The 16992-nt window shown below is 44.7% G+C and overlaps 4 protein-coding genes across 4 annotated transcripts; 1 reads left to right on the forward strand and 3 right to left on the reverse strand.

Moving 5' to 3' along the window:
- Positions 1–557: 557 nt before the first annotated feature.
- On the reverse strand, positions 558–1424 carry CCR75_004223 (uncharacterized protein; the record flags this gene model as incomplete). The annotated part of the gene is made up of 1 exon (XM_067962310.1): positions 558–1424. One exon carries the CDS (start codon positions 1422–1424, stop codon positions 558–560), a length of 867 nt encoding a protein of 288 aa, XP_067820226.1.
- A 567-nt stretch (positions 1425–1991) lies between these two features.
- CCR75_004222 (uncharacterized protein) lies at positions 1992–3830 on the forward strand (the record flags this gene model as incomplete). Its single annotated transcript, XM_067962309.1, has 3 exons — positions 1992–2123; positions 2195–2564; positions 2644–3830. The coding sequence occupies 3 exons, from the start codon at positions 1992–1994 to the stop codon at positions 3735–3737; spliced, it is 1596 nt and encodes a 531-aa protein (XP_067820227.1). The 3' UTR covers positions 3738–3830.
- A 360-nt stretch (positions 3831–4190) lies between these two features.
- Positions 4191–6140, reverse strand: CCR75_004221 (uncharacterized protein; the record flags this gene model as incomplete). Its single annotated transcript, XM_067962308.1, has 3 exons — positions 4191–5044; positions 5111–5243; positions 5317–6140. The coding sequence occupies 3 exons, from the start codon at positions 6138–6140 to the stop codon at positions 4355–4357; spliced, it is 1647 nt and encodes a 548-aa protein (XP_067820228.1). The 3' UTR covers positions 4191–4354.
- A 307-nt stretch (positions 6141–6447) lies between these two features.
- On the reverse strand, positions 6448–8427 carry CCR75_004220 (uncharacterized protein; the record flags this gene model as incomplete). The annotated part of the gene is made up of 2 exons (XM_067962307.1): positions 6448–6763; positions 7580–8427. The coding sequence occupies 2 exons, from the start codon at positions 8425–8427 to the stop codon at positions 6448–6450; spliced, it is 1164 nt and encodes a 387-aa protein (XP_067820229.1).
- Between the last annotated feature and the right edge of the window lie 8565 nt (positions 8428–16992).

The following is a 16992-nucleotide window of genomic DNA, read 5'->3' on the forward strand; positions in this document are numbered from 1 at the left end:
TGCTAAGGTGTGTGCTTAAGTAGAGCGTGGCCGCAATAGACGTGCCCGCCTACAGAGGGCAGGACTAAACCAATCAGCAAGGCCAAAGTTGTAAAGTCAAATATCCAAAAATTGTCCACGCAAAATCTGGGTTGCTATTTTAAATGTCATGCACTATACAGGAAAAAATATATTTTATTCCTCCTATAAGAAATGATATTTGTGTAATGGTACACCCTGTTACAACGTTGACTCAGACAATAGCGTTCTATCAATTCGTGGTACAATGTTTATTATAATTGCATTAATTATTCAAATTTAAATGGATGCTAAAATAATTTTGTAGGTAGGTTTTCTTAAAAGGAATTCTTCGTACGTGCTGGTCAAATTCGATGCAATTTTAGAGTTTAACACGGCATAATGTTGCTATCGCAATGCAGAAGCTGGTTGATAAAAGTGCAGCTAGTTGTTTTTCGGTGCAACGAGGAGAGTTTCAATCAGTGTGGCAGTGGTCCAGATCATGCTGCTTGTAGATTTAAATAAAAAACAATGTAGTTAATTTAATTTCGCAGATGGCCTTATAAATCGGGTGTGAGTACGGGTATGTAACACGTAAAAGACCCAAAGGAATCAATAAGAATGGAATGCAATACCATCGCTTGATTTTCCGAAATGCAACACAGTACTGATCTCGTCGATTGTCCATCCACTAATATCGCCTGACTCAGCACTTTGCTATCAACTGTAACACTAGACGAGCGTTGTTGCTGTCGTCTATTTTTTTCCTCCTCGTCTTCTTCATCGTCCTCAATCAAATCATCTCGATATCGCAAGTGGGCGAACAAAGTCTGCAGTGTCAATGTATTCGTGTCGATGCGTAAAACAAGTGTCCCCGATTTGCTGGCTTCCACTGTCATTGTCTTATGCATGACCTTAAGTCTGTCAACGATGCTACGCATTGCACGCAACGGCGGCATTTCAATTGCCATCTGAGGTGCAGGCACACTTGGCTCTTTATAATGTTCCACAAGGCTCATGGACAGCACATCAATAGGTATGCTCTGGATAATGTCAATGTCTACAGCGCGCGTCCTCAGACATAAGAAATTGTGACCATCTCGTTTAAGCAGCCGCAACATGACGGCGCTTGCATCTTTTCCCGACGTCAAGGCCTGTTGGAAATGGCGTATGTCACATAAAAAACCAATGTGGTTCGCAGCTTGTGACTGCACTACGACGTCGTGAAAGAGACGCGTCGTCTGCAGCCGGGCAAAGCTTTGAAGCTCGGCACCGCCGCTCTTGAGTGCAATAGTCAGCGTTTCAGGGGTAAGAGTGAATACGCAATTGGTTTTAGCACTGCTGTGTAACCCTAAACGGGCGAAGGATTGAGCCACATCAAGCAGCACCACTAATGCATCCTTGGCCAAGGTTCCGCGGAACCGCATTTGTACGAGGCTGCAACTGGATTGGTTGAAATCAGTGAAGGTAGTGAACACGTGGAATAGATGTACACAGTTGAGTAATTTTTGGCGACTATAATTCTGCTTAAGGTACTAGTTTAGCAGAGGCTGATGAAATACATAATTGCTTGTAGAATAAGCAACCAAAGCACGAAAACTAAGATAGACAAGTGTTTGAACTTCCTTTGAGCACGAAGGCCAATCCTTTACCTCCGCGACCTTGCTAAGTTCTTCGCGACGAGGCGCGACTCGCAGAGCGGCCGAAGCCACTTTGTCGAATAAATTATTGTCCGTCCCTCTTTACAATGAGAAGGTGGTGCCTTTACTCCTCCCATTAAGATTATGATGGACGATTAAAATGCCATAATGCCAAGCGGCTGGCTTGAACTGCCATCTTAATACTCGTAGCGTTCGCTCGCTTTTACCACTTAAAAGGAATCCCAAGAAATGTAAGTAAGAATTACTAGCCTGAGTTGAGAAAGCAAATGATTGGCCAAATTATTTCAACCAATTACATAAGCCTCTGGTGCAAATAAAGAGGTCCAGCGACCCATGTCGACGCAAAAGGAATTTGCGGCATCGTTGCGCCAAAAGAAGCGCAGCATCCAGAAAATAAATACAAATTCTATTCGGAACAGTCTAGACGACATTGTGGCCAGAAATGTAGAGAACGTCCGTCTTGCAGTGCGTTTTTCACATGCTTTGTCTTCATTTGTATTGTTTATTATTTATTTAAACAAGGCTCCTTGTTGCAGGAAATTCGCAACACCTTGATGAAGCACCTCTTCGATAATATAGAGACGGATCTCAAATACATGGTAATTTTAGTGTTTGAAGATGTGTTGGACTTTTGGCCGCAGCAGCAAGAAGCGATCTCGGCTGTAAAGAATAAGGAAGCGGCTTTTAAATCGGATGCTGGCAGGTGCTGGAAGGCACTTTCGTTGTTGGAAGGGCTTAAGAGTGACTATCAGTTTCGCTGCCGATTATCTGACGGTGACGGTATCCCTCGATGCGATTCTACCCTGCTAAGTATACCTGTCTCTAATTGCGACATTGAAAAAGAGAAACACGCAGTCAAGAAGGCTATAAAAAAGAAAATAAAAAAGTTCAAAAAGATGTCGGGAGGTGCGCTACTGAAGACTGAAAAATAGTAAGAATTAAAAAAAAGACAAGCTATACTAATGCGTATGTGAATGGACTACAGAGACGTCCAAGCCAAGCGCTGAATTCTATATCCTGTCACCAGAAGAGTTGCAGGTACATTTGCCGTCCATTCCTTTTGAAAACACAAAAGCTGCAGTGGGATTTGTTTCGACACGATCTTTGCCGGAGGGAGAGACGCGGACACCTGAACAGCTCTTGCTCGCAATTGACTGTGAAATGTGTCGTACTACCAAAGGCGTAGAGCTCACGCGCCTGACATTGATAAACGCTAACGAGACGGTGCTGGTAGACGAGTATGTTCGTCCAAAGAATCCCATTGTGGACTACTGCACTCAATATTCAGGCATCACATGCGACATAATGGAGTCGACAACCATGCGACTAGCAGACATTCAAGAAAAGTTCTTGGAACATGTACCAGCGGAGGCAATTCTGGTGGGTCATTCAATTGAAAACGATTTACAAGCGTTGCAAGTGTTACATCGCCGAGTAATTGATACTGTATGTATGTACCCGCACCCGAAAGGGCCTCCTTTCCGCTCAGCCTTGCGCTTTTTGGCTAGCCAATTTCTCAACCGTTCGATTCAAACAGGCACGGATGGTCACTGTAGCGTAGAAGACGCAGTGGCGACGCTGCAGCTGGCGCAACTTAAGATCAAACACGGACCCACGTTTCCAAGCATTGAGCAGGAATACAAGCAGAAAAAGGTGGTGCAAGAGATGGCTCGAATAAAAAAATCCGTGTTGGTGGTGGACTCGCTGCGAGCTTGTCGGTCGATCAGTGGCGGTGTGGCTTGCATTATACCACAGGAAGATTCTGATGAGGTTGTGCGGACGGTTGTTCATCAATTGACGACTGGATTTCCACCGCATCTTACCTGGGCAAGAGCACGCGGATCAAAACGCGCAGAAATTGTGGAGTATGTACGCAAGGTCAAGGCCAACTTACCTCAGTGTTCGTGTCTTTTAACGGTGCTGTGTGGAGACACTAGTGAGTTGCGTGCTCTCTACAAACGCCGCACGGCGCGCACCGATCCTAGAAGCTCGCTGTTATGGGACGAAACTCAAAAAGAAGCTTTAAAGCAGACAGCCTTGATTGCTCAAATGGGACTTGCACATATTTGCTTGTCTTAGACATTTACGTAAAGTAGTGATACATGCAACTCGACATTTAGATGCACCATAATCTGGGTAAATCTAACATATATTGCGAATTGTGTTACCTGATGTAAAGCTTTTTAAGCTTAATATGGCACATTGTGTGACTATATAGTGTCATTGCTTCGGCTAATTATTTATGGACAATTTTCTTTCATGGTGTCCACAATGCTTTGACCCAAACCTTAATTTGAGTTCCTGCTGTGGCCTTAACGTAATTGTATTTTTGCCCATTCCTAGAGATACGACTTGTTGCCATTAATTTGCCGCACATATCCGATAAATTGCTCCTGCACTTCATGTCCTCGATGCAGCCAAGACAGTAGTCACGATTATGTCATAAACCATTTGTACCACTCGCAAAGCACCATCATTAGGGAAATAACGTGCTATCGCCTGGTTGTACGAGCACGTTACTTAAAAGTGACTGTCAAATAGTGCTACTTTTTACTAGGTACCCGCCAGCATACAAACTCAGTTAAAACATTTTTTAATTTAGGCAAGAAAGGAGGCAATGGAATTAAGGAATTCGAGCTTGTCTTTTTGCGGCATTATTCAGAATACCAATCCACCATTGGAGTTACGCGTGCGCTTTAGGAAGCCTCGGGAATCGTCCAATTTTTGGGAACTGGACCGATATCATTGATAATTTCGCGGTGGCAAGACCACACGAGCTTTATCGCTTCGGGCGTGCCAATACCACCGGCGCAAGGGTCACCGGCTGGGCCAAACCAATGGTTTTGAGGCGCTCCCGTGGTTCTGGCACGGATACCACTATATGTCGTACCGTTCACTGTATTAGCCAGCACCTCATTCGTAAAGTCTTGATCGTTTGAGACCACAGCAGCAGTCAGATGAGCATCCATGCTTTCAAGAGCTTGCAAAACTTGTGGCAACTCATTATCATTGTACTCGGTCAAAACCTGAAATGGACCGAAAATCTCGGTCGTTACGAGCTCAAAATTCTCGGGCTTGATAAACTCTTGAAGTGGCACAAAGACTGCGGTGGGCTTGATAGCACCATAGATTTTTGGAATCGAATGATTTTCTAACTCTTCTGCACCAAACACAACCCGTGCTCCTGGAATCTTTAGTAGAGCCGCAACATGGTCAAGCATACGTTTCGTGGTTACTGTAAGCACAGGGCCAACGGTAAGGTCAGAGAGCTTTCGACGAGACGCAAGACTAGCAAGCTTCTTTTCTAGGCCAGCCTTTGCCCAGTTTGAGTGCACAAAAAGAACTGACTGCGCAGAGCACTTTTGACCCGAACAAGCGTAGGCATCCTAAACGTAGAAGCTATTAATTGCCTGGAAACAGTACGTTCAATTTTTGAAAACAAATAAACAAACCTGATCGCAAGTCCAAGCAACATAATGAAAGTCGCGCACATCCGGACCAAGCACTTTCCAGTCAAATCCGGCATCCTCAAGCTTGATTCGACCGCGTAGGTCCATCGCAAGCTTCTCTGCTACGGCCTGTGAGCTAGAAAAGCAAACAGGAAAAAATTGATCAGACATCTTTTCTTGTCCACATCGCTCAAGAGTAACAAATATACCCCGTAAACAGAGTGTTACGCGGCTTGACTTGCATCAGCAAATCGTTCATCACGACACCGTCCGAGTTAATGAAATCCACGTCTGTCATGGGCATACCACACTGGTGCAACATGCGAAGCGTTTCTTGCATTACGATCGACACCTTCGAGTCCACTTTAAGAAGCACCTTGTTACCCATGTACAAAGCGCCCATCAACTGAAGGACGGGGATCTCAATCGGAAAATTAAATGGCGTTATGAGTGCAACGGGACCATATGGCCACCGATGACCGTAGCTGGCCTGGCCCCGATGGTCGCCCGGGATACCAAACGAGCGTGCTAGAAAGCGCACTTGGTCACCGGAGAAATTTTCAAGAAACTTGCCCGTGACTCGAACTTCATTTCGAGCCTGAAAATAGCTTTTCGGTGACGTTCGTTGTACCAGCTTTGCAAAGTAGTCTGCCACTTTTTCTTCACGCATCAGAGCGCCAGCCTTAGCGCTCACTTGACCGTACAAAAGGTAGCGTTCGACGTTCTTAAGCGGGTTATGCAGACCATGCTTTGGGCAGCTGGTCATACTTGCAACAAATGGAGCAAGCTCGTTTTTTTGAGTAAGCGGCATTGTCATGAATTCCTCCCCATTCAGCGGGTCCACGATTGTTTCCGTCTTAGAAGTCTTGGTCCACTCGCCGTTAACAAGATTAAAACCGTCCGTGGGTTTGGTGCCGCTAAAATTTGGATCAACTGTGGCGAACGAAGGCAGCGACGAAATGGTGCGTGCTGCGCCAAGATTTTGGCGTGACGCTATCGTGGAGATGGCGCGCAGTGAGCTGGATCGCAGCATCGAAGCTTACTGTGTGCACTATTCAAAATGAAATCTATTCAATTGAAAGGTGTAAAATACCCAAACTGCTTGCTTGATTAATTCATGATAATTGGATTGGTTTTAGCTCAACTTTTTTCTTACTCGTAATGTATGATTTCGCGTGTTTGAGCTTCTGCACCAAGTATTGCTAGTCATCTTTACACATGACACTTTATGTACATAATTTGTTTGTAACAACGATCTTGATTGAAAGAATATTAGATTGTTTTTCAGCGCGTATTTTCCTTCACTGTTTTTTCCTATAGCAAAATTCGATAATCCGTGCTCAATCCACTTCCTCAATCGTTGGCCCTTCCTTGCCCGACGCCGCCGAGTTATAATTACCGAAACCTGAACCATCCATGCCTCCCATATTACCCATTCCGCCGTTGCCACTAGTTCCTCCACTGCCTTCCGATGCGTACAACTTCTGCAGGATCGGATTGGCCACACCCGAAAGTTCCTGCTGCTTTGCGTCAAACTCATCCTTTTCAGCAGCCTGATTTGCATCCAGCCATTGCAATGTCTCGCCCACTTTATCCTCAATTACCTTTTGGTCATCTCGACTCAATTTCGACGCTACCTTTTCATCCTTGACCGAACTACGGACGGAAAATGCATAATTTTCCAACGCATTCTTGGCTTCAATGCGTATTTTATTGCGTTCATCTTGGTCTTTATACTTGTCCGCGTCAGCAACCATGCGCTCAATCTCCTCCTGTGACAACCGTCCCTTGTCATTGGTAATTGTAATCTTTTGTTCCTTGCCTGTCGACTTTTCAACGGCTGAGACATTCAAAATGCCATTCACGTCGACGTCAAACGTCACATCAATCTGAGGCACCCCGCGTGGCATGGGCGGGATCCCATCCAAATTAAACTTGCCAAGCAAATGATTGTCACGAGTCATTGTGCGTTCTCCTTCAAACACTTGAATCAACACACTCGGTTGATTGTCGGCGTACGTTGAAAAAGATTGTGACTTCTTCGCAGGCACGGTTGTATTGCGTGGAATCAGTTTCGTCATCACTCCCCCAGCCGTCTCAAGACCAAGCGATAGCGGCGCTACGTCAAGCAACAGTAAATCCTGAAGCTTTGATGACGACTCGTTGCCGCTTAAAATTGCCGCTTGCACCGTCGCGCCATACGCAACCGCTTCGTCTGGATTAATTGACTTGAACAGCTCCTTTCCGTTAAAATAATCCATCAACAGCTGCTGCACCTTTGGAATGCGTGTCGACCCGCCTACGAGGACGATCTCATTCACTTGACTCTTTGCCAGCTTCGAATCGCGCAAAACTTGAGCCACTGGCTCCATTGTTCGGCGAAAGTAGTCGCTGCATAAATCTTCAAAACGTGCCCGAGTAATTGTCGTATTGAAATCAATGCCGTCCATCAACGAGTCAATTTCAAGATACGCTTGGGCCGACGTTGAGATTGTGCGCTTCGCTCGCTCGCAAGCCGTCCGAAGCCGACGTAAGGCTCGTTGATTTGTCGACAAGTCCTTGCGGTACTTGCGCTTAAATTCCGCCGCAAAATGTTCCACCAAACGGTTGTCGAAATCTTCGCCACCCAAGTGCGTATCGCCAGCTGTGGCCATGACTTCAAAGATTCCACCTTCAATTGAAAGCAGTGAAACATCAAACGTTCCTCCTCCAAGGTCAAAAATCAACACATGGTGCTCGCCACCCTTCTTGTCCAGTCCATAAGCAATTGCAGCAGCTGTAGGCTCATTGATCATTCGCAAGATGTTCAATCCAGCAATAGCTCCCGCATCTTTCGTGGCCTGACGTTGCGAGTCGTTGAAATACGCCGGGACCGTCACAACGGCATTTGACACCTGCTTTCCTATAAACGTCTCGGCTATTTCGCGCATCTTTGTCAACACCATGGACGAAATCTCTTCGGGTTGAAATGTCTTAGTTTCGTTTTGATACTGCACTTCCACGAGTGGTTTACCCCCCGGCCCACAAACAACTTTAAATGGCCAATGTTTCATGTCCGATTGTACTTCGGGATCGGAAAACTTGCGGCCAACCAAGCGTTTGACATCAAACACAGTGTTGTGGGCATTCATCGCCACTTGATTCTTTGCAGCATCGCCGATCAGGCGCTCCGTTGTGGTAAAGGCCACATAAGACGGGGTCGTTCGATTCCCCTGGTCATTCGCAATGATCTCCACGCGGTCATTTTGCCACACACCAACGCAAGAATACGTTGTGCCTAGGTCAATGCCCACACTCTGTCCCGTAACAGGCTCTGGCATCTTTAAATGAATGCGTGCTTTCGCTTCTCTCTTCTGCTTGGCTTTTTCAATTTTCAATCGGAAGAGAATGCTTAAGTTTCAGCCGTTAGTTCTTTTCGAGACATGGCTCAATTTTGCAACTGACTCAAGTCTTAAGGTCTATGTTTCTAACTATTTAACGGTTGTCCGTCGGGTCCCCGTGAAGTTGATCAGTAGTGTTCGATGAAAAAGCTGTGTCGGCGTTGAAGACGCTGAACAAGTGAATCAAAAAAATTATCTGGATTTGGTCGCAAGCAAGGCACCAAAGGTTTTAGAGGAATTTAAAGCATGCCACGAGACTTCATTGAATCTTAGGCAGCATAATATTTTTTTAAACAAAATAACGAGCTGACGCAAAAATAATATGATGGCAATTTATGAAGCGCGTTACCTAGATGTTGCGTTATGGATTGCCATGAAGTATCATCCTTAAGTCGTTTCACCCCAAGTGTTATTGAAGAACGTCTCCGCTAGTTTTTCCTTCGCCATTATCATGATGGTGAAGTTTTTAGGGTATTCGTTGTGCTTAAGCCTTAAGCGAATTATAATTGTGCGATTGGTAGCTCGTTATATGTATATTATATCCTTTAAGAGGAATAAAAAAATATTATTCACTATAAGAGAAAATAACAAAGAAGTAAATAATTTTCATAAAATCAAGTTACTATTTTTCAATATATCCTTATTTGCAAAATTTAAGCAATACGACAAAAGTTCTGTTACCTGGTCGATTCAATTGTAACTCAACCCCGCCAATCGCTGCGAGACGCAGGAATGAGCGGTGCGCAAGTAGTCGCAATACAAAGATTAATAATTATGTGTTAAAGTCAGAAGATGAAAATCGTAATGTAGGAACTTAAATATACTAACACAATTTAAATTTTTTTCGACACTAAGCCTTTAATAGCAGCTGAGACCCTTAGCTACTTAAAACCTTCCTCTGCACGTCGTATACGTGAAGCACCTCACCTTCAATATTACCGGGGCAGATTGGCTAGTACCAAAGCAGTACTAGCGAAAGGTGCCTCGTCACGATTAACATGCCATAGTTTCTAAAGTCAAAGGAATACAAACAGGCTCAGAGAGCCACTAATTCAATAACGTATGGAAAAACGACTCAAAAGTCGTTCAAACTCGTAAAACTTATTTTGTTCTGGTTCAAGGACTGAACGATCTGTAGAATCACACGACAACAAGAGCGCGCGATGTTAAGAAATTCATAAGTATTTGTAGTGCAAATAAGAGCACAAAGCAGGACGAGCTCGATTACGGACCGGTTGCACTGCGAATGTGGACGGAACGTTTGGAGTTGACAACGATCTAAAATAAAAATAATTTTTCGATAATCGCGACTGCATTACCATACACTATTCTCTTTGCCTTTTGGTGATACCGAAAGAGTGCTCCCGCTCAGGAGGGGTAGTATTTACGGGAGGAGGGGGTTAAAATCATGAAATAAGGGGTGTTTTGCAGTGTGACGATTTAAATTGAAGTGACGGACGATGTTTCACATTTGAGGAGAAATCTCCTCAAATAGTCGAAGAAATTAGACTCTAAGATTCCGAGGGATTTATCCCTCGGCAGCCTGTGGATAAACCTACGATATCAGAGGAGGGGATCGAATTCTCGATCTCGAGCGTGTAAAACTCGCGCCCTAACCACTACGTAGTATCCTAACTTTTGACAGCGAGTGCATTTATGCAAACGCTTGTTGTTCGAATAGCGAGGTTTCTCGCTTACGACATAAAAGAGGTCCATCGGTTCTGGACCTAGCTTCTGCACGATAAGGAGACCCTCATTCAACGTCCGACTTTCTGCTCATAACTTTGCTATGAACGATGACGCCATCAAAATAACTCGGTGCAAAATTCCGCACTGATCTGGTGTGTGGACTTCTTAGATGGACTTCTGGGTAATCAAACCAAAGGAAGTTGGAGGCAATATCAGGTCTGTGATGCCCTTAGATGTTCTGGGCCGCACGCGCGCTACACTGATGCGTTCAACGAATCTGCCGGCGAAATCTTTGTTTGAATTAAAGTTTTTAGCTCCCTCCCCCGTGGCAGGTCACGTGCTTGAGGAAGCGTCGATTTGACGTTGATTATGCAATTCTTCATTCAATCCGAAAATAGATATATTAGCCAATCGCCATCTAGCACGCCACGTGCTCAGGGGGGGTGCGTCGATTTAGTAATCCCTAAATTATAAAATGGAGAATCAATTCAAAGTTAGAGCAAGATATAAATGATAAATGTGAGTGTAAATAAAATACATCATCTGGATAAGTTTCTCTGCTTGGGTCTTGTTTTGAAAATAATAACGTTTATCTACAAGCAAAGTCTATTTTGATATATCATTATAAATTAATAGCATGTTTAGCGTTATCTCTAAAAAAAATTACCCAAAGCACAACCTGTATGAGGTATTTAATATTGTAAAGGAGCTAGATCTCAAGTTGAAGCAGCCACGATAACAGGAGAATAATACAGCATTTTTCTTATAATGCTTTAAATTATTCAGGTCAAACAATTGACCTGGAAGCGGCAGCCCGCCGGGGACGACACCCCCACCAAAATGACACGCAACAACTTGGTGTCGCCTCGTTGTTTCCCTGGTAAAAAGCAAAAACTGGATGCACTTCATAATTGGAATGTAGCAATTGTCTTTGTCTGACTCTACATTTGATGTAATGCTGGTAGGTTGTCTCGTGCAAGCTCAGCAGATTAAATTATGGTCTCCACTATAGCTTTAGTGGTCTGACCGGTAACCTTAATTGATGAAAATCGATCGAGATGGAGAATCAGTTTTTTTTCGACTTCAACCTGCAAGATGCTATATGGTCGAAGGCGCTTTTCAAGCTCGAGAAAGTATATATGAAGGCAGGCATGCATCGTCAGGCGACTGTGCTTCCACTCATCCAACAATAACCGCTCATTCATCATCACTCACATTCTGCACAAAAGTTTGGCCATCCGAGTTGAACGATTGTGCGCCGAGGGCTTTTACCCGGAGATCTCGTCACGAGAATTTTGCAGGGATAAACATGAAATTCTCAAAGGTTTGTCTGCTTGTGCCGTGAGGCTGTCGGCCTGGTGCCTATCCTTCTTGATTTATACTTTAGACCACTGATTAAGCGCAGGAGCATGAGCCCATTTGTGCTGACACAAACAACTTCCACACAATACCTTTGCAAGCCAGTTTGGTCGTGGGATTTTTTCGCGTGATGGACTATACGTGCTGAGTCCGAGTCGTAAAAGTTATTTTGCTTTAGACAAAAGCACATATCATTTTAGCTTAGAAGACTGCATATCTCAGCCGTAGTCAGTGTGGTGAACCGCTTCCCCTTTACAGTAAAAGTCATTGAACGAACAAAATTGTGTTGTACCTGTCCGCGAATGGCGTCCGCACAGTCGCGCTCTAGGCTTCCACCTAGCCCACATGCGGTTTCTATTCCATTACCTCTACGAGCGCGTTGAAAATTACCACCGGGAGTTGCGCACAGCCGGCTAGCCAGCTGCAGCTGACCCAAGCAGCCGACTTTAGCTGCCTACTTAGAAGGCATACTCGCTTAGTCCTGCCAGTCCTTGCCGCGTCGAGCCCCCCCCCCCTTGCTGCAGATGAGATGAGGGGGGTACCGCCGTGTCGCCCCCCCATTCCCTCTGAACGGAGATGGAGTATCCCACCGTGCCCCACCCCCGAAGGAGGTATGTCAGGTGGAGTCATCTTGAGAGCAATACGCGTTCGTGTGTCAGTTGGGCTGATTATGTGAACCTCACTTGTCTCTTAAACTATGGATGTTCGTTAAATAATTTCTATGAAGGTGATGGATCCGAGTCACGTGAACATCGTCCGTATGAAAGATATTCAAGCGGGTATTTGTGATTCTGTGCGGTGAATGCCTAAGTGGCGTTACTTCAGTTAAATCCAACACAAGAAGGGTTTGCTCAGATTAAGCTACCTGAAATGCAAAGAGTACTTCTTATTAGTGCAATTTAATCGAATTTAACAAAATGCCAAGCATGCAACCGGATTATATCGTGTAGCAAAAGCGATCAGATGAAGTGCGTGGCTGCTCACAAGATATCTGCCTTGCTTTAGCTCAAGAATCACGTGCACGAGGCCAGAACTATAGCGGAGCTTCCTCGCTTATTGAGTATGAGGAAGGCTTTCAGACTCAATAGTAACGTAGTTCTATAGAACTAATAAGTGTAACAACACAGTAAGACGGTGAGTCGTACGAGATTGTAGAGCTGAATAAATCCGTTTTAAGGGATTAGGTGGCATGTAGAACCAAGTGGCAACTAGCGCCCAAGAGTGTATACCTTATAAAGGCTTAAATACTCTCATCGATCGAAACGCAAGCCTTAGGAAGTCACGACTCGCTTGAAGATCAAAAGGGATACTGAACCTATTAATCTTTAAGATATAAATACCTTAACCTAATTTCTCTAAAGTAGATTTCAGCCACTCAGGAGGCGACGTCTCCGCCGGCCCTAACGGAACTTCGAGACCGCCATCCGACCTCCTCGCGCACCGTTTGGGCTGCCCCGCCTCGTCATCCATCTGTATCACAGGCCGCCCTGGCCACCTTAGACTCGAATATGTCTGCATTAATTCTCTTGGCAAGGCTGGCGGCATGCTACCCGATAGAGTAGCTGTAAGGGGTGCCCCGTTACATATATCGAGCCAGCAGAAATCCTCTGCTGACTCATTTGCTCATCTTTTTCAGTGCGCTTTGTGTGCATTACCATGAATTATTTTCTCTCCTTCGATGTCGCTTATTTCGGCATCGACAACATTCGTGTGGTGTGTAACTTCGACTCAAAATTAGCTTGGGCATGAGTTGGTTTTGCTCGTGCGAGTCCCCCTTTAAATTAGAGGATCCCTCTAATTGTGTGGGTATGCGTGGATGGCGTAACCATTCACAAAGAACGGTGTAAGCGCTGTAGACGCATCCACCGAATTGTTGATGGCGAATTCGACCATCGGTAAAACCTCGCTCCAATTCGGATACGATTGGACGTAACTTTGAAGTATCTCTCCGATGACGCAATTTACGCGTTCCGTCTGACCATCTGTCTCTTGAATATTGGAAGTTGACATAGTCAGCCGTCTTCCGAGAAATGGAACAAATTAGACCAGTTCACGGGGTAAGCCGTGGCGTCTGAATACCGTGTCGATAAAGACACAGACACAGCACGGAACCGTGCTGACTCTGGTGCTGCAACAAGATGTACCATCTTGCTGAATCTTTCTACAAAAACAAATATTACATTGTTTTTGTGATCGTCTTCGGGAAATCAGAAGACGAAGTCCATTGATACGGACTGCCAACATTCTGCCGAAAGTGGTAGAGGTTGGAGAGGTGCACGGGATGAAAGGCTAGGCTTCACCCGTTGACACACACCGCAAGCACGAATGTACTTGCGCACGAACTGATACTGGCGGGGCCAGTAATTCGCGACTTACTGTGAAATAAATTTTCTCACGTCCACGATGTCCACTTGTTCGTACGTCGTGACACTCATACATGATGCACAAGCGCAAATCATCGTGAGCAGAGACGATGACACGTGTGGTCTGTCTTGATCTGCAATGACCAAGATGGGCGATTGCGTCAAGCTTTGCTTATTTTCTTTAGAGGAACGCTGACAACCAGCGTTCCATAACCATTTCTCGTCTCTCTATTAGAGACGAGAGAGGTGAACTGTCATCTCGGCATAATTGCGTGAGTGCCTGTGCAAGTACGCCGCTAGCCCAAGGAACTTTCTAAGTCAGTCGGTAATTGCCTTGATCTTTTCGGATTCAGGGCGCACGCTGTGTTTACTGACGATGCACCCAAGAATTGGTATTTTGCTTGCAGAGAACGTACACTTCTTGAAATTTGCATACCAGTGAGACCATAGCACTTACTTGTAGATGTCCATACGCTTGTGGAAGCTCCAAGACGTTGACCAGATAGCCATCTGATGAAGAAAAGGCAGGTATCTTTACGGATCGATGCTGCCAGCTGATTCTTGGCTCATACTTTCTGAGCCAAGGTATACCTAAAATTACATAAAATCTGTCAGTACGATGAAATCATCATCGTACTGTAAATCTTATAACGTGTAGTGAAATCTCACAACGCGCTCATCACTGTTATCAATGCGCCTGTCGCTAGACGCACGGGTAATCTCGTCGACACAGAAGCAGCTTTTAAGACCTTTGAACCGCTCAAATACAGTAAATGCGCTTAAGATTATGCTTACGCTCACGTTTTTATGCTTCAGGGAGAGCTGGTATCCATTGCAGCTTGAAGCGAGGTGCTTGTCGATGCAATTGCCACTAGACCAACGGCGCTGGCAAGACCAACAAGTCACCTTATACGTAATGCCCTTGCTTTGACATGTCGTCACCTTTCAAATGGCACAAAAACAGTGCTGGGGCTCCAGCATCACTACCCATTAGTTTTGGGTCGTATGAGGTCTTTAAGACTTGGCTCATACAAACATTTTAAATTATGAGTAAAATACCCTTCTCTTATTTTAAATAGCTATTATCACTAAAATCCCATTCATTATGGGTAATTCACGTGGGTCAAACAAAAAAACCGTTATCGTACACACCTCGTCTTTCAAACGCCATCGGACGAACACCATTGGACACTAGAAATTATCTGCCGACTCGGATTTACTTTCGTTTTTTGTGCGACCGGTCAGCACTGAAAACAAAAGTAAATCCGGGTCGGCAGGTAATTTCCTGCTGGCTACTTTGAAACGTTGATGTGACCTCAATATCCAGCACTATGGCGCAGAAGAAGCTTGTGTCGTCATCCAAGACGACACAAGCTATGGACCTGCTCTTATGTCAAAAGCGATAGACCTCGCTTTTCGAACAATAAGCGATTGTAGAGATGCAGTTGCTGTCAAAAGTTAGGTCAGTACGACATAAGCGCATATTAATATAATAAGTTCATTAGTAAATAGAAGATCGTTACGTAGGGACCTAAATATATTAACACAGTTCTATTTTTTTCTAATTCTAATCCCTTAAATTATCTTTGGTAGCTTAAGCCCCTACGCTAGCTAGAAATTTTCCTCCCTTGTGTACGTGAAGTTTCGAGGCACCTAACCTTCACTGTAATCAGTGCAAGGTCAACTAGTGCTTTCCAGTTCTAGTGGAAGGTGCCTTGTTATAGTTGCGGAGTACAGAAGCCAAAGACTTCAATGCGGCGGCTCCCCAGGGGCAAACATGCAGCTCCCAGGTTCCGAGACTTGTATAAGGACTACGCTGCCTATGCGGTCGCCTTCCCAGACATGGGAGCGGCACAAACGTACGCGAATAATTTTGCTGGTTCAGGTAGGGCTACCGGCGTGCTGCCTGGCCGGGTCCAGAAAGGACATCTGCAGAGCATCGACTCCCAGGTTGCTGGCAGACAGAGTCAGACATTATTGTATGGTGATGGTGTGGATGAGGGCGGCAAGGTAATGACAAAGAAGACGTGAATGGCGCAGAATATGGAGATATTGAAAGGGTGGTTTAGTGTATGATTAGAAATGGTGTATTAAGCGGAAATTGGTTAGTACTGGCATGCAGATGGATGCATGGCGTTGACTTAAAAGGAGAGGGGTGTGATTATAAGAATTTGCGAGAAAGGTGCGAATTTAAAGAAAAGGGGTGTGACTAAATCAAATCCCTATAAATGTTACTTTTTGTTTTTCTAAATATAAATCAGGCTTTTACCCGAAGCTGGAAAATGTCAAAAAGAAGGTCTGCAGTAATTGGATGATACTCGATTTGAAAAGTTTGTAATGCTATACAATTTTTACCGCTTCATCGAATTCTATTTTTCAAGCTCTTTAAAAGTCTGGAAGAAACAAAACTTTAAGCTAATGGCAAGATTAAAACTATTTTAATGCCGTCAATACGGTCGTGAGATTATCGACATTTGCTACTGCGAGGATCAAAACTAGATCATTATATACTAACATAAGCCTGAGAGGTATACTGGACAGCTTTTGTGATGGGGCACAGTTCGGTTGGTAAACCGTTACTGTAGTAGACGAGGCACTTGATGTCACAACGCTTGTGCATAAGCTCAAGGAAACGCAAGCAACCATTCGAGATCTATTGAGTTCGGACAATGCCTCACTTAAAGGTGAGAATAAAAGCAAGCACGTCAGCACTTTTTGGTCACGTGAAATAAGTTGTAGAAGTCCGTCTGAGCGTGTGAGAAATCGGTCAGCGTCTCGCTCGCGAGAATGGGCGGACAAGACCGACAAGCGTCACACGCAGCACATATGTTTGTACCCGAAAGATGGTAGGGTGAAGCCAAACGAAACTTTGGTTGAAGCTCGTAGTGATTCTGACATGCAAACCGATCGTCAAACTTGGGGCTTTGAGGTCGATACGAAGGAAATTGCACAGGAGTTTGAGGGAATTCTTGTTCCTCTGTGCCACCCTAGCTCGTGTCCCTGGATATACCGATTTTGGTCACCAAAAATCATTTAACCCGTCATCAAGAAATCGTCCAAGGAAAAATTTTGGGCCACCAATAAATCTGGCTTA

Source organism: Bremia lactucae, linkage group LG1, assembly GCF_004359215.1.
Source record: "Bremia lactucae strain SF5 linkage group LG1, whole genome shotgun sequence".
Lineage (NCBI taxonomy): Eukaryota > Oomycota > Peronosporomycetes > Peronosporales > Peronosporaceae > Bremia > Bremia lactucae.